Source organism: Brachyhypopomus gauderio, unplaced genomic scaffold (genome assembly GCF_052324685.1).
Source record: "Brachyhypopomus gauderio isolate BG-103 unplaced genomic scaffold, BGAUD_0.2 sc51, whole genome shotgun sequence".
NCBI classification, from domain to species: Eukaryota; Metazoa; Chordata; class Actinopteri; order Gymnotiformes; family Hypopomidae; genus Brachyhypopomus; species Brachyhypopomus gauderio.
This window is the reverse complement of record NW_027506876.1, coordinates 1,291,206-1,317,011: the sequence shown is the minus strand read 5'-3', so window position 1 is coordinate 1,317,011 and position 25,806 is coordinate 1,291,206. Positions and strand designations below refer to the sequence as shown.

The 25,806-nt window shown below is 41.9% G+C and overlaps 3 protein-coding genes across 13 annotated transcripts; 2 read left to right on the top strand and 1 right to left on the bottom strand.

The window, feature by feature from the left end:
• The first annotated feature begins 3,912 nt into the window (after positions 1–3,912).
• rsrc2 (arginine/serine-rich coiled-coil 2) lies at positions 3,913–11,031 on the top strand. 10 transcript variants are annotated; one of them, XM_076987150.1, is made up of 10 exons: positions 3,914–4,196; positions 5,873–6,009; positions 6,312–6,352; positions 7,368–7,543; positions 7,832–7,984; positions 8,752–8,889; positions 9,091–9,164; positions 9,276–9,547; positions 9,627–9,734; positions 10,095–11,025. In XM_076987150.1, exons 2-10 carry the CDS (start codon positions 5,928–5,930, stop codon positions 10,275–10,277), a joined length of 1,227 nt encoding a protein of 408 aa, XP_076843265.1. In that variant the 5' UTR covers positions 3,914–4,196; positions 5,873–5,927; the 3' UTR covers positions 10,278–11,025. The 10 variants fall into 10 exon arrangements, with proteins under 10 accessions (XP_076843261.1, XP_076843265.1, XP_076843262.1 ...); XM_076987151.1 differs by having other exon boundaries at positions 3,916–4,196; positions 8,752–8,868; positions 10,095–11,023; XM_076987152.1 differs by having other exon boundaries at positions 3,918–4,196; positions 8,752–8,868; positions 9,645–9,734; positions 10,095–11,020.
• A 3,715-nt stretch (positions 11,032–14,746) lies between these two features.
• Positions 14,747–17,399, bottom strand: LOC143487918 (uncharacterized). The gene is made up of 4 exons (XM_076987214.1): positions 16,676–17,399; positions 16,437–16,566; positions 16,198–16,331; positions 14,747–15,621 (listed from the first exon to the last, which is right to left on the bottom strand). The coding sequence occupies exons 1-4, from the start codon at positions 16,793–16,795 to the stop codon at positions 14,830–14,832; spliced, it is 1,176 nt and encodes a 391-aa protein (XP_076843329.1). The 5' UTR covers positions 16,796–17,399; the 3' UTR covers positions 14,747–14,829.
• Positions 17,400–18,944: 1,545 nt separating this feature from the next.
• zcchc8 (zinc finger, CCHC domain containing 8) lies at positions 18,945–25,806 on the top strand. 2 transcript variants are annotated; one of them, XM_076987141.1, is made up of 14 exons: positions 18,945–19,209; positions 20,263–20,303; positions 20,410–20,484; positions 20,586–20,685; positions 20,973–21,050; positions 21,191–21,294; positions 21,440–21,505; positions 21,700–21,760; positions 21,871–21,998; positions 22,297–22,439; positions 22,611–22,726; positions 23,910–23,996; positions 24,094–24,208; positions 24,743–25,806. In XM_076987141.1, the coding sequence occupies exons 1-14, from the start codon at positions 19,039–19,041 to the stop codon at positions 25,615–25,617; spliced, it is 2,160 nt and encodes a 719-aa protein (XP_076843256.1). In that variant the 5' UTR covers positions 18,945–19,038; the 3' UTR covers positions 25,618–25,806. The 2 variants fall into 2 exon arrangements, with proteins under 2 accessions (XP_076843256.1, XP_076843257.1); XM_076987142.1 differs by having other exon boundaries at positions 18,948–19,209; positions 22,614–22,726.

Below are 25,806 nucleotides of genomic sequence, written 5' to 3'. Positions count from 1 at the left end.
ATACCATGACAGAAATACAAATAAACAAAGACAAATAAACAAATAAATAAATGTTGATTGAGACAGTACTAGCCCATCAGAGATGGTTTTATTTATATTTCTACTTTACAGGTGATCGTTCAGAAAATCTCTAAACCATTAAAAGTAATTCTGTTATTGTTATTTAATTCTGAAAAAGCTTTATGTTACAGCATTAAAGAACTGCAGTATAATGTCTCTGCAGAGTATTAAATGCAGAGCTAACATATATAAAACACATTCTGGGATAGTTTTTACACAGTTGGAGATGCACAAATTGCAATTATGGCATCTTTCATGCCTCTATGGGTTTTGCATGAAGTATTTGTTACAAACATCATTAACAAAGCTATGTGCAGTTGAAGAGCTCGGGGATGCTTGATACCACAGACCGAGATGGATTCAGCAGGGCTTGGGGAAACATTAGTAAACTCTCAGACACTCTAGCATTGTGCTGTTCCATACAAAATGTACATATATGAACCAAATCTTTGGCTACGGTTTTGTTGTTTGGTTTGTTTTTGGGTGACCTTTGGGTACAGCACAGCTGACCACTCTGAGTGTCCACGTTCTGAACTCCTTCTCTTAAACTCAACCTTCTCTATGGAACTGATTTATTCTGTGTGAAGTGGCAGTATATACAATAATATATAACATGCAGAGGCGCATTACATGCAGATGACACTTACCTGAGTGGGAACACTCTGGGATTTAGACCCAAATGTAATGTTTCATGTCTCATGCCTTCCCCCCTGACCCTGCATTTAATTTTAACCTGTGAATAAAGTCTAGCATTAAAACAACCATATTCAGGTCCACTGCTGTTCTGTACATCTGGGATAATTAACATTAAAGTGCTTGCATCCATTTTTACATCAGAGTAGTGAAACCTGTGATTGTTTGTGCCAAAATAACACAATCGCAAATCTGAATTCATAAAAATCTGAGCAGATTTGTTCTGGACATTAATTGGAAACTTTCAATGTTTTTATTATTGTTCAGTTATAATATCAAAATTTCTGTTGCATCTTTCACCAGGAAAAGTGACATCTACCATCCAGGAAAGACCCAGTCAGCAGTCTAATGCTCAGAAAGTGACCAGATTAACCTGATGGTGAAATAACACACAGCTGCAGACCGTTATTGTACAGTTGGAGAGAAACGCAATGAAATTTGATTTGAAGATGAGCGTGTGCTTGTCTTCATGTGTTTCTTAGTGTGTTAATCCGATGTATGTTTTATGTAAGTGCTTGGATTACCATTACCATTACATTAGCACAATACTTAATCTATAAATAATATAAAAATCTAAAACTATTATAGCAAATGTCACGGTGACAGCTCCGGACCCCTCCTTGTGGGCGTGTCGCTACGTTGTCTGCGTGCAGTTATGACCATGTTTGTAGTTTCGTGGGTGTGGGTCGTTTGTGAGCGTGTTCGTAGTCTCACCTGCCTTGTCTCGTGATCACGAGGGTATGTGTTAATCACCTATAATCACCTGTTCGCGCAGTGTCTTGTGCTCGTCTTTGTCTAATGCTCGTGCCTTGTGAGTATTACCTGTTTAAGTGCTCGCGCTGTTCGCGCCGCGCTTTCACCATTTGTCCACTCAGTAGCTAAACGTTGTGTGTTACTGCACCTGCTCATCGTGCCTGCCTCCTCCCAGCGTAACAGCAAACCTGTTTAAGACTGCTTATGTTATTATTATAAGGTCATTATACAGAAAACTTGATATCACTTAATCCACTTGAGGTACAGTATTTGATGAGGAAGATGGACTTGGCTAATGGGGAGAGGAAAAAATTAAAATATTCAACAAACAGAATTAATTATAAAACTTTCAGACAGGATGATATTTAACATTACAGTGGATTTTACAGAATCATGTTCTTCAAAAATTATATGGTTTGAATGGTTTTTTTCCTAATTCAAATTTAATTTACTATTATTTTAGGCTTATTTGATTACAGGTTATCCTTACAACAGACTAACTTATTCTCAAAACAAACAAACAGTATTAAACGAAATTTTGTGGAAATTAAGTGGATTTATAAAATGTATTTCTTTTTTATGAACAAGAAAAACATTTAGTCAAGGTAATCACAATAAATACAAAAAGAAACAAACTAACTCAAATAAAACACACAATATTTGGATTAAAATCGGATACACTTTGTGGAGTCAAGTGGATATAAATACAACAAAGCCATTGGTTTGAATGATCTTTCTCAGTTCAGAGTGTTAGTACATACAGTTTATGTAATAAAGAAAAGGCTACTTTCTTTGCAGTCAACCTTACTTTTTCAACCCAGTTTTCTTGACCTGAACTACTTTCATTTCCCACTAACACCCAACTGCTACAGTTGATGGCAGAGCCCACAACAGCAGGTACAGTTAAAGCATGACACCCTCCATCACGTAAGATGTTGTATTCTTTGATTCACAGTTGCTAAGTTTTCCTCACCAGTTTCCTGTAGGCATCCCTGTTTAGTGTCGGTTCAAATGATCGAGACTTAAAGGTTATACTTAACCGAGTAAATATTATACATATACATTTATTGTTTATTAAATGTGTTATTCAGAAATAATTCTGTTTATAAATAAGTATTGTTGAAATACGTTTGAATTGCAAACAGATAAATGGCCAACGTATGACTTATAGGCAGAGTTGCCAGGTTCGCGGTTTTCACGCTATCGTGGGCTTGTTTGAAAATCCAGTCACGGGTGAAAATTCAGGGTTGGCGGGGTGCGTTTTTTGGGCTACTATTTAGTTGGGCTACTACTAACGACATAAGGGAAGACAGAGTGAAACGGAGAGCAGGAGAGAGGGAGCGAGAGAGAGAGAAAAAGGACAGTGCGAGAGAGAGAAAGAGAGAGAGAGAGAGAGAGAAAGAGAGAGAGAAAGAGAGAGAGAGAGAGAAAACAACAGTCGCTAGCTAATATGCCAGGTAAATGGGGAAATACGGGAGGCGGTATTGACTGGTAAAAAGAAAAAGGTTTGGTGTAATGGATTAAGTGTCCCTAATGACGAGAAAATGCATATTGCAAATACTGCAAATGTGAAATAAGAGCTCATCACAGTGACCTGATTGTCCATGCTGCCACAGAAAAACACAAAAGGAATGCTGCTCCATTCTCAAATGCCAGAACATTGTTTGACACAATCAGCTCGTTTGTTTACACGATGGAGTGAAGGAGGCAGAGTAGCAGCTGCTGATGTGGCCCTCAAACATTCAAACTGTTGATCATTTAGGATGAGTAGTGGAAGACATTTCAAAGAAAGGCATTCGTTTACACACAACAAAATGCACAGCAGTGATTCATTCAGTGATCGGGCCTGTAGCACATGAAGATCTTTTAGAGGAAGTGGGCCATAATCTCTAATCATTGAAGAGAGCACAGATGTTACAACCAAAAAACTGTGTAGTCATCAGATACTTCAGTAAAAAACACTCATGGAAAGAACTGTCCAAAAGTTCATAATAGCTCTTCGTGTAACCAGAAACCACAAGGCAATGAAAACAATGTAAAAAGAGAGAAGAGAGTTCAGGAGGAGCAAGAAATTATTAAGTAAAAGTTATTTTCTTTTGCTAATTAAGTTACTCTCAAATGTTCTTGACTGGGATATAAAACTGATATAAAATAACTAATAAAACACTAATGTTACAATATTATTAAGTACTTTAATATAAATATTAATACTGATAAATCCCTCATAAAATACTATGTCAGACTCATAGTTTGCTTCAAATGTGTGACAGACATATATTTTGGGCTAGTTTAAGCTTCTGAAGGGTGGGTTTTAGACTGACTTTGGGCTGGATATTTTTGTAGGATCTGGCAACCCTGTTTATAGGTAACTAGCGGTCCAGCTAACATCCTAGCAGTGGATAAATAACATAAGAGCTTATTAACCTAGCCTAACAAAAAGGGCCAGCTTATATTTTAAAAAATGCTATGCTGTAGTTATTGTTAAATAAATTCTACACACCTGTCACGTATACACTGAAAACCATGTTTAATAGGCCTTTATAAACGAGAGGAAGAGGAAAAAGGAGGACATCCGGGTTATCAGGCATTGTTGTAGCCAACTACCACAGCGACACAATCGAGCTCGAGCGTCCATGGTGGTAATACGGTTAAAATAAGTAGATTTGAGGCTTCTCACGTTACAGACGGCGGTAAGTACCCACGTAACGTTATCTTCTAATGATATCGATTAAATGGTTGTGTTCTAAAACAATACAATTACATGGATTGGTCTTTAGTCGTCGACCACGGCCTCTTCTAGCACGGGTAGCTAACTAGCTAGCACGGGAGGCCTCACAGAGGTGAGGAGAAACCTCCGTCTCCTCCTCCCTCACAGTGGTGAAGATAAAGCCCCGTGTCCTCCTCCCTCACACAGTGGTGAGGAGAAACCTCCGTCTCCTCCCTCACAGGCCACTCACTACAGCTTTATTCGGCTTTATTATCTAGTAAACCTGTTTACCGTTTTCTTCAGGAGTAAAGGCGAGTCGGGTAACCATACTCACAGTGGTATTGTTCTTGGCCGCGCAACAACGCCACTTGGCTAGCAGTCTGGTTACACTAGGCTGTGTTAGTTTATGTAAAACCAGCCACTATCTACTAGGAGTGAAGAACAACGTAAAAATGTGTCGAAACTCAACATGAAAGTATGTATACATCAAGCAGATGAACAAAATATTGGCACAATATTATGAAACCGAATTTGCACGGATTAGAAAAGGTTTGTGTTTGCAAACCTGAATAATGAACAAAGAATACTTTAAAGGGATGTCATGATGAGAACAAACACTTTAACAGAGTAAGAACAAATATCTTGAACGTAATATGCATATTGCAACACACAGGATTAGGGGACCCTAACGTGATTCTACTCTCATATATGGTCTATGCAGGCATGTCCATACACAGTAGGTTTTTAGTAGGTTGTCTAACAGACGTGGACTATAGATGGACTACTTGGAATCGAGCATTGACCAAATCATAAACTTATGACTCGATTTGGACTTCATGCTTACTAACTTAAACTCTTTGACCTTGGCCAATTGGCCAGTGACCTTCCAAAACTCATCTTCGTTGTTGAGTTAATTATAAGTAATTCTCAGTGGTGGAAGTAATCGGGGTGTAGATTAGCATATTGAGCCGGCCCTCTAGTGGTTCTAATGTTTCAAAGGGAAACAAGACAGCGGTACCTGAATGGAATCGGGTCTGTCTGCAGACTATAGACAGATGGGAGTGTTTGAGTCCTAATTTGGACTAACCCAAATGCATACGTGTCATTTCTTTGCATGGTCTCGGACCAATCCAGTTAGTCTCCATATAGACATGCCCCCTGATCAGAAGACAGATATAATGTCTGAACACACATGTATTGACTGCTTTATGTTTATTATTCGAAACTAGACTGTTATATTAAACGTTTATCAAATTAACAGACATAAATATAAATGTGTATGTGGGGCATCAGCGTTCTAACTGGGTGTAAAGCTTACATACGCTTCACACAACATAAGGACATCAAGTTTACTTGTGGAAGAGAGAAACTTGGAGCCTCAGGGAAATGTTTTCTTTTTAATTAGGTACAAAGTGTTTCCTTTGAGCACCGTTCCAGAGTTTGGCGTACACAGCATTGCCCAATATGGGGCACGACGCTAATGACGGCAGTGTTGCATTTTGAGGGGTTACATTTACAGAAATTAAACCCTAACTTTATTCATTCCCTTGTAAATTGAGTTGCATATTGAAAGTAACAGCATGCTCGAGCGGTTTGCTGCCTAGGTTACCAAGAAGAGCAGCAGGTACAAAAAGACCTCTTCCTTCTTATTCCGTGTAGGAGAGTGACTCTGCTCTGAACACTGCAGAAGCTCCGCCTTCCACCTGTACTCGGCATGGAAACCTCGAAATCCCCCAGGAGTGCGAAACATCACTCACGCTCCAGATCGCGTTCAAGAGACTGCAAACGCAAATCAGGTAAACCTTTTACAGCATACAGCAGAAAAAAGCCTCTTAACTTTTTTTTCTTTTTTTTACATGAAAACTTCGTCAATTTTCCAAATACAAATAAAGATCATGAAGGGATCTATGAGCTCACTGTTTTTGTTTTAACACATTCCATATAAAAAATTGTAATATTTATTAAAAAAATTATATTGTCATATTATTGTATTTAAAATTGTTTGTGCTGCACGTGCGTGTGTTTGTGTGTCAGGTGGTAGACGGGCACATTTGTTTGTACAGTTTCTGTTTACAATTGACATTCCTCCCAATTTCAGGTGACAAGAAGCACAGAAGGTCTCGGAGCAGAAGCACAGAGGTAACTAAATTACAGTCCGTTTCAGTCACGTAGACGTAAGTTGATATGGTCACAGCATTAATATAATTTACCGGCTGGCATTTCTAGTTTTAGGCCAGTGGTAAGTATGAAGGCTTACGTATGATGAAGTGCCAGTTTTAAGTTTTGATCAGTTAGTGGTTTCAGTACATCTTCAGGGGTAATTTTTTCTTTTCTTTTTTTTTTTTGTTCTCGCTCTCACATGTCAGTGTGTGAAATTACAGACCACTGAAATAGCTTACAGATTGTGTGGGATTTTTATGGTAAAAGCCTGTATTTAGTTCACATGATAACATTTCTATAATAAATTACACTCAGCGTGCTAATGCACGAAGAGACACTCTGAACTGAAGACGCTGCTGACAGATAGCAAAATTATATGCCTACAACTGGACAGGTAACTATCAGCCATTCAATCTTACACTTGCTTAAAAATTGTTTTGTCTAGCAACCTGACATGCCCTATTTTCCAATCCCCAACATGAGTTGCTGTAGAATAAGATTTGCAGTCTTCAGCAACCTGTTTTTTGACCTGTGTGCATGCACATTGGAAACACATGTCACTTCGTCAAACATGCTTCAGAGGCTAAGAACATTCTTTCTTTAACAAACCGCAAGTGTTTAGATTAAAAAAGTAACAAACCCCCCCCCCCCCCCCAAACAAACAATGCAAAACAAGCATGTGTGAAGAGAAGCAGAGCAAGGCAGGCATACAGTGTAATGACCTTCATAAATCGTTGCCCTTTTCACAGTAGGCTAGGCCAAAAACCCCAGTCGTTTTGTTTTTCTTTCTTATATATTTTTTTAATGTAGGTGTCGTTCATGTGTGCCCAGAGAACTTAGTGTGGATAGTGTGTGGAGGGCGAGATGTTTGAGGGAGGGGGGTGGTCAGGGCTGTATGTGTTATGGTTCTTCAGAGTTCCTTGTTCTCAAACCAGCATACTAACTTTCTTTGTCACACTATTTTCCTGAAAGAGACCACTTCTTCTTAAAACAGGCGCGGCGGAGAGATTCTGAGAAGTCGTTGAAATCGCACAGCCGGTTGGAGGACATGCAGAATTCAGACAAGGACCGAGAGAGGCTTTCTGAAGACAGCACAGAGGACCGACATCGCAGGAAGGAGAGAAAGTCATCTGGAGGAAGAAGTCAGTCCAGGTCACGCTCGCGGGAAAGGTGAGTCGTCACGACGCTCAAACACGTCTGACCCCGTGGCAACCAAACAACTGGAGCGGTATCTCTGCTTTTCCTTAAGGTTAAACTGTGTGCCTAATTTAATTACACACATTCCTCACTATTCACAAACTCTTTGCTACAAATAGTTTTGCATTGATGAAGAATGCTGCTGTTTTTGCAACTTTTCATGCCTAGATGATTTTATTCAAGTGTCTGTTGTGTGGTTTTTATTGTGAGTGTTTAAGTGTGTTGGGTGCTCACTGCGCTCCTGTTTTTGTGCGGCGACAGACGGCATCACAGTCGAAGTCGGGACAAGCGGCGGTCTTTATCCCGCAGTCGAGAAAAGCGGTCAAGGAGTCGGGACAGAAAGAGGCGGGCCAGGTCCCGGTCGGGCTCCCGGAGCAAACACAGAGCGCGCAGCAGAAGCCGCAGCAAGAGCAGGTGAGGCCTGCGGGCGCGTGGGGGAGCGTGGCGGCACGTGGGGGAGCGTGGGGGAGCGTGGCGGCGCGTGGGGGAGCGTGGCGGCGCGTGGGGGAGCGTGGCGGCACGTGGGGGAGCGTGGCGGCGCGTGGGGGAGCGTGGCGGCGCGTGGGGGAGCGTGGCGGCGCGTGGGGGAGCGTGGCGGCGCGTGGGGGAGCGTGGGGGAGCGTGGCGGCGCGTGGGGGAGCGTGGGGGAGCGTGGCGGCGCGTGGGGGAGCGTGGCGGCGCGTGGGGGAGCGTGGCGGCGCGTGGGGGAGCGTGGAGGCGCGTGGGGGAGCGTGGCGGCGCGTGGGCGCTCTTGCCTCAGTGCGGCTGTGGAACCACGTTCCTGACTCCATCACTCCTGGATAGAATACAGTGAACTTCAGACATCTGGGCTGAAGATGTCAAGTGCACATGTTATTTGGAAAGGAGGATATCTTAACATTTTCAATGTTACAAAAAGCATTTCATTAACAGTTTAAGCGTATGAATAAAGAAGTATGGTTAGTTTTCCACCAGACAAGTGGCCAGTACTATTATGCTTTAAGTAGTGCTGAAGTTTTTGCTGTGGTTACTGTGCCATCATGGTTCACCCAACTCCATGTGTGGTCCTGCTGATAGTTTCAATATCTGGCAGTACTGGGAGAGAATTACCCGTTTTAATAACTACATTAAATGTTTGATGTTGGATGGATGAATAATCAAAACGGCATCAAGTAATCGTTGCGTCTTTGTTGCTGCATCAGGGAAAAGAAGAAGAGGACTGAAAAACCAAGGAGGAAGACCGGGAGCCGCTCCGCAAGTCCTGTGGCCTTCAGGGGCAGGAACACGGCCATGGACGCACAAGAGGCCTTGGCTCGGAGGTGGGACGGGACCCTTCTGATGTCAGTGGCGTCTTTGAAGATCGTGATGTATATTTCTGAGTAAACGTGTGAATCGGGACTTTTTGTGAAATTGTATGCATTCTTCAAACATGTGGGAAACGTTCCCTCAAATTTGTTTTAAAAAAAAAAAGTGTAAAATACCCAAAATGAGTTTACCAAAAACGGGCTTCTACCTCAACGTTTACCACGTCGCCCCCCTAGGTTGGAGAGAGCTAAGAAACTTCAAGAACAGAAAGAGAAGGAGATGCTGGAGAAGCAGCAGGAGATGGCAGCAGGTAAGAGTCTCACACTGGCAGCGGCTGCCAGTCCTGGGCTTCAGCTGCCCCAGCACGGCCCGGGCTCACAGGGCGCCTCAGCCATGGGGTCGGTGCTGTCTGTCCCCGCAGCGGCCGTACCCGCCCCGCTGCTGTGCGAGAGCGTCCCGGTGGTGGCCGCGGCCGCCGGCCCCGTCCTCAACGTGGCAGCCCTGCTGGCATCGGGCACCCAGGTCACTCCTCAGATCGCCATGGCAGCGCAGATGGCTGCCCTCCAGGCAAGAACGCTGGCCGAGACTGGCATCGCCGTGCCGAGCTACTATAACCCCTCGGCGGTCAACCCCATGAAGTTCGCTGAGCAGGAGAAGAAAAGGAAGCTGTTGTGGCAGGGAAAGAAAGAGGGGGTAAGACTCCGCAGTTGAAGACGCTTGGCTGTGTTGAGTAATGAAGTGGACATGATTTTATTTTTAATGTTAATTTCAGAAATGTTGTGTGTTGAAGGACAAGTCACAAACAGCTGAACTATGGGAGAAGCTCAATTTTGGCAATAAGGACCAAAACGTTAAGTTCCGCAAATTAATGGGCATCAAAGTAAGTATTCATATCTTGGCAACCCTCAAAAAGTCCTAAATACATTTCTTGTAAAACTTTGTTTCATTTTAGTTGAGATGCTTTAGCTTCCAGACCTAATGTGGGCTTTCACCTTCATTGATATTTACTAACGTTCCAAATTTAATGGAGGGAAAAGTGGAGAAATAGTTTTTGTTTACAATGGCCATCTTTGAGGGCATTTTGTTCATTCTCAAGTTTCTGAATAATTTATGGGGTATGCTTGAGTATGTACAGTTTATACTGTAACTGTTCCTACTTAAGTATTCAGGGACTTTCATGTTAAACGCTCTGATCAGAATTCAGACACCTGAACGGGGTTGTGGCTTGTCTCCTTCGCAGCCTGATGAAGAGAGTTCTTCCAGCATGCTCAACGAGGAAGGCCTAAAGACGCTGCAGCAGCAGGAAGAAATGTTCCGCAACCTGGACGTCCAGTACGAGATGGCCCGCTCGCAGACGCACACGCAGCGGGGCATGGGCCTGGGTTTCTCCTCCTCGTTCTCGCGAGGAATGGACGCCATCTGAGGGCTGAGCCCTCACTCCCGCCTACGCCCCTGATTTTTGTGTATAGAAACACGAAACTATAAATCGCATGGATGTCGGCTGCGTCAGATCTGTAATTTATTCAAGCGTTGCCGGTTTTGTCTAGGAAGAATCCATATGTAAATACAGCTTAGTGATTTGTCTTACATCTTGGTTAGGCTAGCGCGGCAGATCTCTCTGGAAAATTATGCACAGGTGCAATATGATATTGCAGTGCTTTGAGGAATCCAGAATATTAAAATTAGGCTTATGATATTGTAATGTTTTTCCCCCCCATTATGTTTTTGTTTGTATTTTCTTACTATATCTCGAGGTTGTCCAGGTGGGTAGAGCATCATTGTTGCTTAGAGTCGTGCTGTGTCTAACATCTGACTGCATCGTTAGACACCGGCACAGTACCACAACAGGTGTGGCAAACTATTGTAATTGCTTATGACAGCCTGATTAAATTTTTGTTAGTTCCCATGAAAAATGTTGCTGTGGTCAGTTTTTATCAATATCTTGAAATGGTTTGAAATGTAACCCTAGATAATCAATTGCAGAATATATTTCTGTAAACTTGGTCTTTATGTAAATTCTAGATATCTATTCAGGTTATTGTGGACAAAAACAATAAGACTTGATTGGACTATAGTGGTATACTCATGCAATCATTACAAACCATAAAGTCAGCATGCACACTGATTAATTCAACAAATATCTACTTTCACTGAATGTGGAATGCTTTTCAGGCTAGTTAATAAAGTATCTATAACTAAACTGCTAAGGAGCATGAGGATTGGTTGATGACCATTTCACCAGGACATCATTTACTTTAAATGTGTAAACATTCTTGTGGAGCAGGTATAGCAGTAAAACCTGAATATATGAGGGAATCATGAACTTTACAGTTTGATCCTGTGCAGCAAGTGGTCTTCTGTACTATTTAGAGTACAGATCACTGATAGTATAACTCAATGCAATAGTAAAATGGTATTAACTATAGTGAAATTTTGATGGGAAGCTCAGTTTAAAGAGAGCACCTACATCTAAAAACAATTAAATAAAAATTCATAAATCACAATATGATTTTTTAAATAATTTGTGTTACTGCTGCAAATAAGTATTTGAACACCTGTGAAAATCAATGTTTCAACTACGGTTCCTGTAGTTTTTCACCAGGTTTGCACACACTGCAGCAGAGATTTTGGCCCATTTCTCCACACAGATCTTCTCCAGATCAGCCAGGTTCCTGAGCTGTCTCTAAGAAACATGGAGTTTGAGCTCCCTCCAAATATTTTCTATAGGGTTTACAGTTGTGATCAAATTTATTCAACCCCCAATGCTGCGAAGGGTTTTATGGAATTCAGTGCACATTTGTAATTGTGTTCATAATAAAATCTTACAAGGACTTGTTAAAGAACTAAATGCAACTAAGATAGCATAAATTTTTTTTGTCATAAAGTATTAAATGGCCTTTTTGTGATTTCTTCATTGACACAATTATTCAACCCCTTTACGACTACCACTCCTAAGAACAGAGGTTCATTCCAGTGTTTTCCATCAGGTATTGAAAACATCTGTGGATGTCAACGAGCAGCAATCAAGCATGATAAGCACCAATTAGGCAGATTTAAAAGGACTGTGATACTCAGCTCCTTCTAGACATCTACTGGTGTGTTTCCAAGCATGGTGAAGGCAAGAGAATGGTCCCAGAAGACAAGAGAAGAGGTTATTGCTCTTCACAAGAATGGCAATGGATATAAAAAGATTGCGAAGTTGTTAAATATTCCAAGAGACACTATCGGAAGTATCATTCGCAAGTTCAAGTTAAAGGGCACAGTGGAAACGTTACCTGGTCGTGGCAGAAAGAAGATCCTGACCGCGACTGCTGTGCGCTACCTGAAGCGTAATGTGGAGAAAAATCCCCGCGTGACTGCTAAGGAACTGAAAAAAGACCTGTCAGATGTGGGCACTGAAGTTTCAGCTCAGACAATAAGGCGCGCACTGCATAACGAAGACCTCCATGCCAGAACGCCCAGACGCACCCCCTTGCTGACTCCAAAGAACAAGAAAAGTCGACTGCAGTATGCCAAAAGTCATGTGGACAAGCCACAAAGGTTTTGGAACAGTGTACTGTGGTCAGATGAAACTAAATTAGAACTGTTTGGGCCAATGGACCAGCGCTATGTTTGGAGAAGGAAGAACCAGGCTTATGAACAAAAGAACACCTTGCCTACTGTGAAGCATGGCGGGGGGTCAATTATGCTTTGGGGCTGTTTTGCTTCTAATGGTACAGGAAAGCTTCAACGTGTGCAGGGTACCATGAATTCCCTTCAGTACCAGGAGATCTTGGAGGAAAATGTGATGGAGTCAGTCACAAACCTGCGGCTTGGGAGACGTTGGACCTTCCAACAGGACAATGATCCGAAGCACACATCCAAGTCCACTAAACCATGGTTGAACATGAAAGGCTGGAACATTCTAGAGTGGCCATTGCAATCACCAGACTTAAATCCAATTGAGAACCTCTGGTGGGACCTAAAGAAGGCAGTTGCAGTGCGCAAGCCTAAGAATGTGACTGAACTGGAGGCTTTTGCCCATGAAGAATGGACTAAGATACCCATAGGTCGCTGCAAGACACTTGTGTCAAGCTATGCTTCACGCTTGAAAGCTGTCATAACTGGAAAAGGATGTTGTACTAAGTACTAAAAAATAATGTCACTAGGGGGTTGAATAAAACTGATAATGATGTGAGCACAGTAAAGACATTTGTGGTTATTCCATCATAAATATTATGTTATGTTTGTCTAATTTATAAGTGCCTCTTTGATATAATTGTAAATAAGATGACTAAAATGATCAAAATCAATGTCAAACTGGCCAAAACACTTTATTTCAGTGGGGGTTGAATAAATTTGATCACAACTGTAGGTCTGGAGACTGGCTAGGCCACTCCAGAACCTTGATATGATTCTTACGGAGCCATTCTTGGTTATCCTGGCTGTGTGCTTTGGGTCATTGTCATGTTGAAAGACCCAGCCACGACCCATCTTCAATGCTCTAACTGAGTGAAGGAGATTGTTCCCCAAAATCTCACAATACATGGCCCTGGTCATCCTCTCCTTAATACAGTGCAGTCATCCAGTCACCTGTGCAGAATAACACTCCAAAAGCTTGATGCTTCCACCCCCATGATTCACAGTAGGGATGATGTTTTTGGGATGGTACTCATTATTCTTTGACCTCCAAACACGGTGAGTGACCAAAAAGTTCTATTTTGGTCTCATCTGACCACAGAACTTTCTCCCATGACTCCTCTGGATCATCTAAATGGTCATGGCTGAACTTAAGATGGGCCTGGACGTGTGCTGATTTAAGCAGGGGAACCTTCTGTGTCATGACTTTAAACTATGAGGTCTTAGTGTATTACCCACAGTCACCCTGGAAACAGTGGTGCCAGCTCTCTTCAGGTTATTGACCAGCTCCTCCCGTGTAGTTCTGGGCTGGTTCCTCACCTTTCTTAGGATCATTGCTACACCATGAGGTGAGATCTTACATGGAGCTCCAGTCCGCAGGAGATGTACAGTCATGTTTAACTTCTTCCATTTTCTAATAATTGCTCCAACAGTTGATCTTTCACCAAGCTGCTTGGCAATTGCCCCGTAGCTCTTTCCAGCCTTGTGGAGGTCTATAATTTCTCTGGTGTCTTTGGACAGCTCTTTGGTCTTAGCCATGTTAGTAGATGGACTCTTACTGATTGTGTGGGGTGGACAGGTGTCTTTCTGCAGCTAATGACCTCAAATAGGTGCTTCTAATTTAGAATAATAGGTGTAGTGGAGGTGGACCTTTTAGAGGTGGACTAACATGTATTTTAGGGTCAGAATTTTTGCTGATTTGCAGTAACACAAATAAATAATTTAAAAAATCATACATTGTGATTTCCAGATTTTTGAAATTGTCTCTCACAGTGGACATGCACCTAAAATTTCAGACCCCTCCATGATTTATAAGTGGGAGAACTTGCAAAGTCGCAAGGTGTTCAAATACTTATTTTGCTCACTGAATGTACAGTAAAGTGTCAATAGTGTCCAGGAGTGCAGATGTATGGTAATGTGATTACAAAATACTGCCTAAAACATAAGGGACTCGTTCTTCTTCTGTTTCCCTCCCACTTCTGGCTCCACTGGGAGGAGTTGAAGAGTCTGATGGCTCTTGGTTTCCTCTGTCACCGTTACTACAGAGTCTAGCTCCATAGCAATCATGGACCCTGCACGTCTTAAACATCTCCACATTAACCCCCTCGATGGAGACAGGCTGGTTGAGTGGCCTGGCCCTGCAGAAGTCCACCACCATCTCTTAAGGGGCCTCAATAACATTTAAAACTGAACAAATTCCTACCTAAGCTTTACAGTCTTCCAGATTGTCCCTTAATTCCATAAATTGTTTTTAATTACTACTTCATCAGCAGATAAATTTTACAAAATAAACAGATTTATTTTGTGTCAGAAATACAACAGCACTGTAAGCACACTACAACATGTAATAAACCCATCTATCGGCATATGAGACTAGAATACAGTACATGGGCCACTCCGGTGATGAGATTATGGTTGGCAAATTCCAGGATAAGTAGTACAATGGGAAATTCACTCAGTCTTTTCCACGTTGCTGCCTCTTCACTGAGACCCATCCAGTGTATCAGCAGGTTCCTCATCGCCTCAGGGAAGAGCTCTGCTGCCAGTTCCTCTGCGGGCGGCAAGTCCTTAATGTGTTCTATGTGTTGCATTTTGAAGCCTTCTACCTGGTGGCTCACGCTGCCATTGGCTGCGTGGAACTGCTGACCCAGCCAAGCTCCCAGAGCCTGGAGCAGGGGACTGGAGTAGACCGAGAAGCCTGGAGAATGGGTCTGAAGCAAGGTCATTACAGTCTCCGTTAGTCCTTCCTCATCTAGTTGTCCACCAATCTGATTTTCGGTGAAATCCAGAAGTTTCAAGACAGCTGTCCTTTGGTTCTCTTCCACGGCTGTTATGAACTTAACCTTTCCTGCTATTCTACAAAGTCTCTCAGTTAGTATATTAGGCCACCGCGACTCCTCTTGTTCTGATGTGGAGCAGTAGTTGTGGTCGGCAGACAGTGAATCATCTGAGAGACCATGCAATGGTTGGAAGGTCACAAATTGTTCCTGTATTTCTTGACATTTTGAATGGGCATTAGTAGATGGAGAGATATCATTTGGAATACTACTTGGCACTGCATGATCGCTATCTTTTGGCATGTCCAACTGGATGTCAAGATTATAGGACATGTTTAATGATTCGTCATTGATCCGAGACTTCCAGAGCTCCTGAAAGCAACACATTCATACAAGATGTTATTTAAAGGGCAGAATATATATATATAACATCAGTACTTGATTATTCAACACTAGAATAATCTACACTAATGTTAGCTAGAATGGTCAGATAATATGATCTACTGAAGAAGATGCACAACAACATTCTTCCATTTCCCCCACATACAGCCCATTGAACAGCCTTTTGAGTATGCAAATGTGTTATACAAATAAAAAATGCCATTCTTGACACCCTGAATTTTGTGGTGATTGCTGGCTCACTGAACAGTCATCGACATCACAGTGGAACTTGGAAGTGTCAAAAATAAATATCACAGATAGCACAGCCCCCAAGACACGAGTCACAATCTAGTGCCTTCTTCCTTTACGTGAATTATATGCCATAACATGTATGTTATTATATAGAATTTGTAAGCAAACACACTCCGTCCATTCAAGTACTAAATTTAGATAACTGTGCAGAGCTCATAGCAGCAGAGCTCATCAAATTATCATAACAAGTGTTGTTAAAATATTCATTAAGTGATAAAATAATTCAATTTGAAAGTAGCTAAAACTATAGAGTACCTGAAATGACTCCAATATTGAAAGCTGATCATGTTTACTGTAAAGCTCAAAAGCCACTCGAAAAACTCCATGAATACAGTAGAACCACAAACTGTTGCTGGAAGAAGGAACACGTAGACCTTGGAACCTGAAGTCTGTAAACACAAGACAAAATATTCTGAAGAGTGACATTCTTTTCAAACCATATCATAACGTATGTATTTGGCAGCACAAAAGTGATGAAAAAACTCGCTTAATACCTGAGGAGAAAATTAGTTTAGTGGCCAATCCCTTTTTTGCTAATTTTGCATGGTATCTGGGATGGTTTTCAGTGCGAACATCTGTGTAAGTAAAGAGATCAGCTCCAAGAAACAGGGGAATCAACTGCTCCTTTAAAAAAGTAAGACGTCAAGTTATTGAATTTAGCTATGATTTTACTTGTTTTCCAGAGAATATTTGGTATAAACGTGGTTTGACATTCATGAATAAATATATTTACCTCATTCGAACTTTGACCACTAACTTTAAATGAATTGTTACCAGCCAAATATAAGAATCTAATCCTCATTTTACCACTTTCCCAGCATGGCAAATTGATGACAGAGATGCTGTCTGACATGATTTAACCCTATAGAGGACTTTCTGGATATTTAGTGAACGTTTTATCTTTATCGTTTTAGCTTTTTACGCCCTGCAAGGTTTATATGGAGCGACCATTTGTACATTTGTTTCTAGATATGCAAACGATGACAGATAGATGAAAACTCTTTTCTAACGTAAATACTATTATTTAAGAAATTAGCTTCCTGCTTTCTCTGAAGAAATAGGAATTTAAATGGGCTCTATAATTTATGTTAAAGACCAACTACGAAGTTTTCTTCATAGTAGTGGTTATAAATCGTGAGTCCTTTTGTGTTTCATTGTTTTGCCTCGTCAAGTCTGGTAGTTATTGTCGGGGTATCTAGTCAGCTAGGTAGCACACTGGCTACGGTAACTATAGCTATAGCGAGCAAATTAAGAAAAAGGTTTTATACTTTCGCACATTCTACCCTTAATTTTCATTAAAATAAGGAATTATACAGGCCGTTCGTCGTTTCGTGTAACCCTACGAAAAAAGCATCGTAAAGATAAAGTGGAACAAACAACTCAACACGGAACCGCTCAATGTCTCAATAAACTACTCAATTAGCGCATGCGCAGAGTCTTCTTCTGTGACGGGTCGAATGAGGAAGGCGCGCGCTGCCCTCCACAGTACAGCAGCGGTACAGCTAATACTGTATTCCCACAGCTAATACTGTATTCACACAGAGCTAATACTGTATTCCCACAGCTAATACTGTATTCACACACAGCTAATACTGTATTCCCACACAGTTAATACTGTATTCACGTACAGCTATAACTGTATTCCCACAGCTAATACTGTATTCCCACAGCTAATACTGTATTCACACACAGCTAATACTGTATTCACATACAGCTAATACTGTATTCCCACAGCTAATACTGTATTCCCACACAGCTAATACTGTATTCACATACAGCTAATACTGTATTCCCACAGCTAATACTGTATTCCCGCAGCTATAACTGTATTCCCACAGCTAATACTGTATTCCCACAGCTAATACTGTATTCCCACAGAGCTAATACTGTATTCACACACAGCTAATACTGTATTCCCACAGCTAATACTGTATTCACATACAGCTAATACTGTATTCCCACAGCTATAACTGTATTCACACAGCTAATACTGTATTCCCACAGCTAATACTGTATTCCCACACAGCTATAACTGTATTCCCACACAGCTAATACTGTATTCACACACAGCTAATACTGTATGTATTCCCACAGCTAATACTATATTCCCACACATAATACTGTATTCACACACAGCTAACACTGTATTCCCACAGCTAATACTGTATTCACACACAACTATAACTGTATTCCCACAGCTAATACTGTATTCCCACACCTCAGGTGTGTCTTCAGCTCCGGACTTCAACTCCTAAATCTGGTTTTGGTTTTTTAGTCACTACTTAATTTATATCATATATCATTCAAATCACAGCTCAAACGCCATGTTCTATTAGAGTGACAGGAAAGTAGCAAATCAATTACATACCAGTGATTAGAAAACCAAAGGTCCACAAATTAGATTAGATCATAGTACGGAATTGAATTAAATTCTCTTTTCGTTTAGGTTTAGGGGACACTGCAGTGGGAGATTAAACAATTATTTATTCACACACATATAAACGTTTTAGTTTTAGCCGTCTCTATTGCGACAACGGACAATAGAGGTATTTTGTTGGTGACTTGTAATTAAAGTATAAAAATACAAACGTAAAGTCGTGATAGAAAGTATAGATTTTGGACTTTGTGCCTTATTGTGTTCTACACATTGGGACACCTATAGAGACGCTCTCTTGGGCCCTTAGTGCAGAAGACTCGTGTGTCTACTAGAAATGAAGATATCTGTCAATCCCTAAGAACATATATACACATCAGTAGCAGATTATGTTTGGAGCTGAGAAAGCGTTCAATTGCAAAATTACCGTGAGACCATTTGAACAATTTTTATTTATTTATAAAAAGATGGTATAATCCAAAACAGGTGTGTGAAATTCCACCTGTTGGGTGCACTTAAGCATGTAACAGTCCCCAACTGTTCATGTAGAGGCTGCGTGCGTATAAACGTGGCGGTGTCCAAACACCTTTGAGTCAGTGTCGTACTGACATTTGAGCGTCGCAGTGAAAGTGAAACACTTCCTGTGCTGGGTCACTAGCGCAGCCAATCAGCGTCCGTCCCTACCTTCGTATTGACCTTTGACCTGTTAGTTACCAAACAACATGGAGGTTGAGTTCGGGGACCGAGAGCTGTTCGAGCAGCTCGAAGAAGACACTCCGGTTGCCAAACACATTCGGTTTACAGACGATGAAGACGCTCCAGACGATCTTTGTGAGCTCCGGGAGAGATTAGAGGAGTGCGATAAGACAGTGGGCCGACTGAAAGCAGAGAATATCCTTTATCAAGTTCGCCAGTTAGCACGCTAGCTAACGTAGGAGTCTCGCGAAGTAACGTCTAACTCTGATTCCGCGCTTCTTCTGGAGAGGAAACCCACACTGGTCTGGTGTACTGGTTCTGTTCTGTTTAATGGTTCTGTTCGGTTCGGTTTAATGGTTCGGTTCGGTTTAATGGTTCTGTTTGATGGTTTACTGGTTCTGTTCGGTTTAATGTTTCTGTTCATTTGAATGTTTTAATGGTTCTGTTTGATGGTTTACTGGTTCTGTTCAGTTTAATGGTTCTGTTCAGTTTGATGGTTTACTGGTTCTGTTCAGTTTGATGGTTCTGTTCAATTTAATGGTTCTGTTCAGTTTAATGTTCTGACGTGTGTTGAATGGTCCCTCGCAGCACAATACAGTGTTATTTCGATCATGAATGGACTTGTCTAACATTATCTAGCTTGTTCATGTACAGATGTACCAGGCGAATGTGAGAGTCTAACTCTCCTTCACCACTTTCCCAGGATCCATAACTAGTGATTCGGCTGAATTTACTGTATTGACTTTAGTACAATTCTAGTCTAGTTTAACTTTTACGACATCATCTTCTGAAGTTAATGTGTCGTACGATGAAACATGCTTAGTTCTGCCTACTAGTCGGCCGGTTTAGCAACGTTTTACTTTCTTCACTGTTGTGTTCAGATCTTGAAGCTAGGTTAGCTCTTGTACATTACATTGATACCGAGTGTTATGTCACTTTTGAAAGCAGAGCTTATATTTCATGCCTTAACCCGATTTTATAGGATTTATTTGTTTTCACTTAATTCGTTTCTGGTGGGATTTAAGACTAAGACTATCAAAACAACACCAAAATCACTCAGTCTTGGCGTTTCATTTCATTCACACCATCTAACTTAACATGTATTAGCAGTGCGAGCAGTAACTATAAATTATTAGCTGTAATCAAAAGCTACGTAAGTCTAAAAGCTGCAGATTAAACCCTTTGATTGTCCCTTTGCTATAAATGTAGTATACCAATTATCTTTATGGCCCTTAACAGCTAGTTCACATGAGGAACTGAGGAGGAAGTTAAATTTTTTGAGTCGACCTACGTAAGTTTGTGTACTTGAAAGTAATGTTTTAATTAGCAAAATTATTTGTCTGCTTATATGAATGTTTGTATTATGATTAAATGTATTCTTACTGGCTTTATTCCAGAAATATAAATGTTGTAAATTCAAAAATTGATGGACCACTCTGTCAAATTCTTTTTGGAAACAACATAATCTCAAAGTGAGTATTTGTAGTTTTAGTTGTTAATCTGAACTTGTTTCTTTAATTGTGGTTTCTTTTGAAAATTGTACCACTACGTTTTTGATGTTATGCATATTCAGGCAGTATCGTCAAGAAATTGAAGACTACATCTTTGGGCTTATTGAGAAACACCAGCATGAGTCAAACAAGGAGGGTGCTGCCCTACACACGGGCCCACAGGTAAAGTCGTCTGGTCAACACGCACTTGCCTGCTTGCCTGTATAAAATCACTTTTCCATGTATTTTTACTCATTTAAAGAGTTCATATCTTGCATTTCTTAAATTTTGTTTTTTTTTTTACCTTGATGTTCACTCACATTTATGGCTTTTTATGTTCCAAAAACAGATTAAATTCTTCTTTTTCCTGAACAGTGACAAATATTTGTGATAAAAAATAATACCAGTTTTTACCAGCAGCATTTACAGTGTGTATGTGGGTGCCTCGTGCTTTTGTATTGCCATAACAGAGCTCAAGTTTTGTCATGGAGGAGAACCACAAAACGAATGATTCATCAACTGGAAAACATATCAAAGATGCATTTAGTGTAGGTATTTACAAATTCCATCACAAACATATTTTTGCTCCTGTTCCCCCTCAAGAGCACATTATCTCCCCTGTAGGCTGAACTACACCAGTAGTTCAGTGTCCGTCCTCGGGCATAAAAGGCCTGTTGTTTTGTTGCAGATTGTGGGAAGTGTGTTATACTTCACCAGCTTCTGTCTTGATAAACTCGGCCAGCCGCTGCTCAACGAGAACCCCCAGCTGACAGAGGGATGGGAGGTCCCAAAGTATCCTCACGATCATGTTTGCATACACCTGTGTGCTCTGTTTTTTACCTGTAGTATGTGCTGTAGTTGTTGATATTTGTACATTTCAGATGTTCATATTTCTACACCCCAAGCTACTTACGCTTCCTGAATCGTGTCCACAAAGGTATCCGCAGGTGTTTGGGCAAGTTATTGCTTTAGAGGGCCAAGAGATGCAGATCAAGGAGAGAAGGTGTGGAATGGTGATTGCTAAGAAACTTTGTGCCAAACGAAACATGTAGTGCACCGAATTTCCATGGCTCTCTGAGCTGTGCTCATGACCTACCAGCTGAATTGTCAGTGCTCTTTTCAGTAATGTCGTAAACTCATGTTTTCAAAAAGTGCAGTCTATGTAAACTTGCATGTAAACTGTTACTGTCCCGACAGACCTAAACCATGCTGTTTTAACTGTGGAGCTGAGGACCACCAACTGCGAGACTGCCCTAAGGTAATTTCCTTGAAAGGCAAGACTTTCTCCACATAGTTATGTGAAATGAGATTGAATATGAGCAGATGTAATGCATCTTGAGTGATGTGGTGATTGAATCTTGCCCCCAGCCCAAAGACATGGCGCGGATCAGTGAGAAGAGAAAAGAGTTCTCACAGAGCAGCAGTCAGGGTAACCAGCGCTACCATGCGGAGGAGGTCGAGCCGCGCTTCGCCAAGTACAAGCCGGGGATCGTGAGGTCAGACTGCACCTGCTTCATGCACGTGGCCACTACATGGGCCAGTGATGGGGGTGTTCTTTAAGAGGATTTAGTGACAGAATTAACAACAAATTCAGACTTCTGACAAATGGAGACCTGCAAATCCATGTTCAGTTCTTAGTTAATAAGTAAGGTTTGTAGAAATCTGGATGAATGTACACCAGTGTGAAGACTCATATGACACACACACACACACACACACGTATTTAACTATAACAGAAATGAGGCCATTACTAGCAGCCTCAGGTCCCTAATTATCCTTCGTTGTCTTGTCCAGTCAGGAGCTCCTGGATGCTCTTGGGGTGGTCGCTAACACACTTCCCCCGTTCATTTATCGCATGAGGGAGCTGGGCTATCCACCTGGCTGGCTAAAGGAGGCAGAGATGGAGGACTCTGGCCTCACGCTTTACGACGGGAAATGTACGTTCTGTTGCGTGTGCTCTGTTTGTTTTTTAAAGCACTGCTATAAAAGGCGACAGTGTCATTCTTTTCTCAGCCACGTAAAATGCTGAGCCTGTTTGGTGACTAAAGTGTTCAGAATGCAGCCTCCATAGTCATCATGAGAACTTGGTTCACCTTTTCTCTTCAAAGCAGCAGGTGATGGCGAGGAAGACCTGAATGACCGTAACCAAAATGTCTCCTATGATGTCTCTAAGCTAGTGGATTTCCCTGGATTCAATGTTTCTGCACCTTCCGGCGTTAGGGATGTAAGTGAATGGTGGTGTTGGACTCGATGTTTTTTGTGTGTGTCCCCCCCCACCCCCCGTATTCTCTCCATTCCTTCATTAAGTTGGGTGTATTTAGCCATTATCTCTGTGCTGTTGAGGGCTTCAGGTGAACACAGTTCCAAGCGTCTCTGATGTAGGGTTTGGTTTTCCTACACCCAAAACAGCAGAGGTACAGTGGGGAAACTATGGAGGCCATTGAACCTTTTTCCATTTCATGCTATGGTGGTAAATGCTAAGCACGAGGTAATATTTCAGCTAAAGTGCTTTGTGCATCTTTTGCTTTTCGCCATCTAACTAGATGAAGAGGAAATGTCCTTTCGCTTCACCGTAGCCAGTATTTATCGCTTAATTTGAGGTTTAGAGACTCCAGGAGACATTTTGCTTCTGACTTTGACTAGCTCAGCATATGAATAGAATGCCCGAGTATAACAAGTTACATGTACCCCACAATTCACCACAGTGTACAGACCTAAGCAAAGGTTAGGCACTCACTTTTAATAAAACTTCACATTGACACAACCTGTTAAAAAATGTTTTCTATGTCTGCAAGTTTTGCACTCTGGTTTGCTCCTGCTGTATATTCTCTGCCTCATTTGAATATTTAAAAGTAAATCGGTTGTGATTGGTCATCAGAGTGAGCTAAGATGCCTCATTTGATCTGGTAGGATGGCGATGTGTTTTGCTCCTCCTAGTGAACCTGACAACATGCTGGATTCTGTGACAGGAGTGCGGCATCCCTGGCCTGAACATTTGAATGTTACTGTGTAACATCAGTTTTATCATCTGGGTTCGTAGTGCATTCTGCAATGAGGTTCATCTGCATCACAGATGTGATCGTGGTGCTGCCCACAGGCTAGTCAGCATTATCGCATTTCATATGTTGGTAGCCAATATCTCTTTAGGTTTAGGATACTTATTGATATCGTTCAAAATTGTTGCCAGTTGTGCTATGAATGGATCTTTCACTGCTGTGTCAGTCATCTTAAGAGTGCTGGTCAGAATACACCGTGTATATATACGCTGACCACTCGATATCTAAGCCTTTGCCTCATTGATGGAAGAAAATGCATCGAACAAGCTCTTTTCGTCATGACGGCACGTGATTTATATATTGGTCCACACGTCGCACTCAGTGTGGATTATAGAATCTGTCTTTCTGTAGGACTACAGGGCTTTTGGGTCCATCCCAATGCAAGCTCAACACTGGAAGCAGACGTTCGCCACTCAGTTGACCAACACGTGTCCAACAGTAAATGCTTTCTCTCTCTTCTCTTATTTCTGCATTTATTTCTCATATGGTTTCATATGTGCCTCATGTTTTCATATGTGTCCTTGTTTGCCAACAGCCCGTGTCCAAAATTAATAAAAGGTGTCACGAGTCTGAGGCGACCCCACAGCAGACGAAGAAACGGCGCTCAAATTCTGATGTTTATGGAAACTCTGACATGGATACGGACTCAGGTAGAGGGCTTGGTTCCTCCGGACACTTAAAACCCATTTGAATTTGCACATTCCTTTAGTCCTCAGCCTTGTTTAGTCATTTTCCAGTAACTGACCAGACTGTATACTGCAGTCTGCTAACACCTTAGCTGATCATGCAATTGTCAATCAATCAAAGTTTATTTGTATAGCGCTTTTAACAACTCAAGTTGTCGCAAAGCAGCTTTACAGGATTTACAAGGTTAACAATACTATGGGTCCAGAACCCTAATGAGCATTGTGCACAATGTAGTCAGCTAACTAACGTTACTAAAAAGTTCCTTTCTGTCACACGATCATGCTGTTTTAAGTTTCTCTCTCGAATTGAGGTTTTCATAATGAATTTAGTCAATGAGTCAACACAGCCATGTAAAATGTCTGTGTATAAATATCCCTACAGAGGGAGCGGAGCATGGCTGTTGTAATGTTCTGTATTTTTATTGTTCTGTCCATGGTATGTTTGTGACTTGGCATTGTTCTTTAGATGAAATGTCTGGTGTTTGTGTTTGTCTGTAGATCAGGACCTTAGACGAGCAAGATCTGATGAGTTCTGCTTTCAGCCGCCCCTTCCGCCTGGGTCTCCACTCATGGGTACACCCCCACCCTTACCCCTGGGAACACCTCCCGTCACACCCACCCCGCCTCCGCTTCCTAAAGGCACACCTCCCCCGACACCTCCCACCAACGCCTCTCCAGTCCCTCAAAGCAAGGGCGGGGCCGCGGGGGAGGAGTCTGAGGATGGGTTAACCTTAGAGGAGCTGGAGGAGCAGCAGCGACTGCTCTGGGCGGCTCTGGAGAGCGCCGACAACACCAACAGTGACTCTGAGATGGGTGCCTCGGGTACACCTGGGCCCGGATCTCCTCCCTCGTCACCATCCCCGAGGCCTGACGCTGAGATGCAGGAAGGTGAGGAGGAGGTGAAAATGGAGCAGATCTCCAGCCATACCCCAGAGGTTCCCAGCACGCCTTCCTCACCCGCTGAAGAACAGGTAACGGATGTTTATGAAGATGAAAGCAGTGATGACACGGTGAAGAATGCTCTTAATGAAGACCTGAGCAATGTGGGAGCAGATTCTTGTGATGAGCTTATTGTTCTGGATGAGATTACTCAGGAAAACGATTATGATGCTGAAACAAATGGCTTAAGTGAGGCCACTGAAGGAACGAGTACGCAGGTTTTGGACAGGGATGACCAAATGCCGGAGAAAGGCGAAGAACCGACTGTATCAAAAGTAACATCTGTTCCACACCGAAGCAAGTTTGCAGAAGGAATAATTCCTTTTGAAGATACACCAGAGTTCACAGAGGTCGCTGAGGCAACGGGGGTTTACCTTAGGATCCGGGACCTGCTTAAAGGATCACCTCGAAACCAGGCAAAAAACAAGAAGTAGATGAATAGGCTCTATGTCTGCGCCTTCAACCGTTTTGTCTTTTGTTACTGCTCCAGGGAAATAATTTTGAACAATAGCTGAACAATTTTCTCAAACTTTTTTCACACAGGACTCAAACTTTTTTCACTATACAGGACACGGGACAGAAATTTTTAGTTCCCCTTTACAAAAGTCAAAAAAAAAAAACAA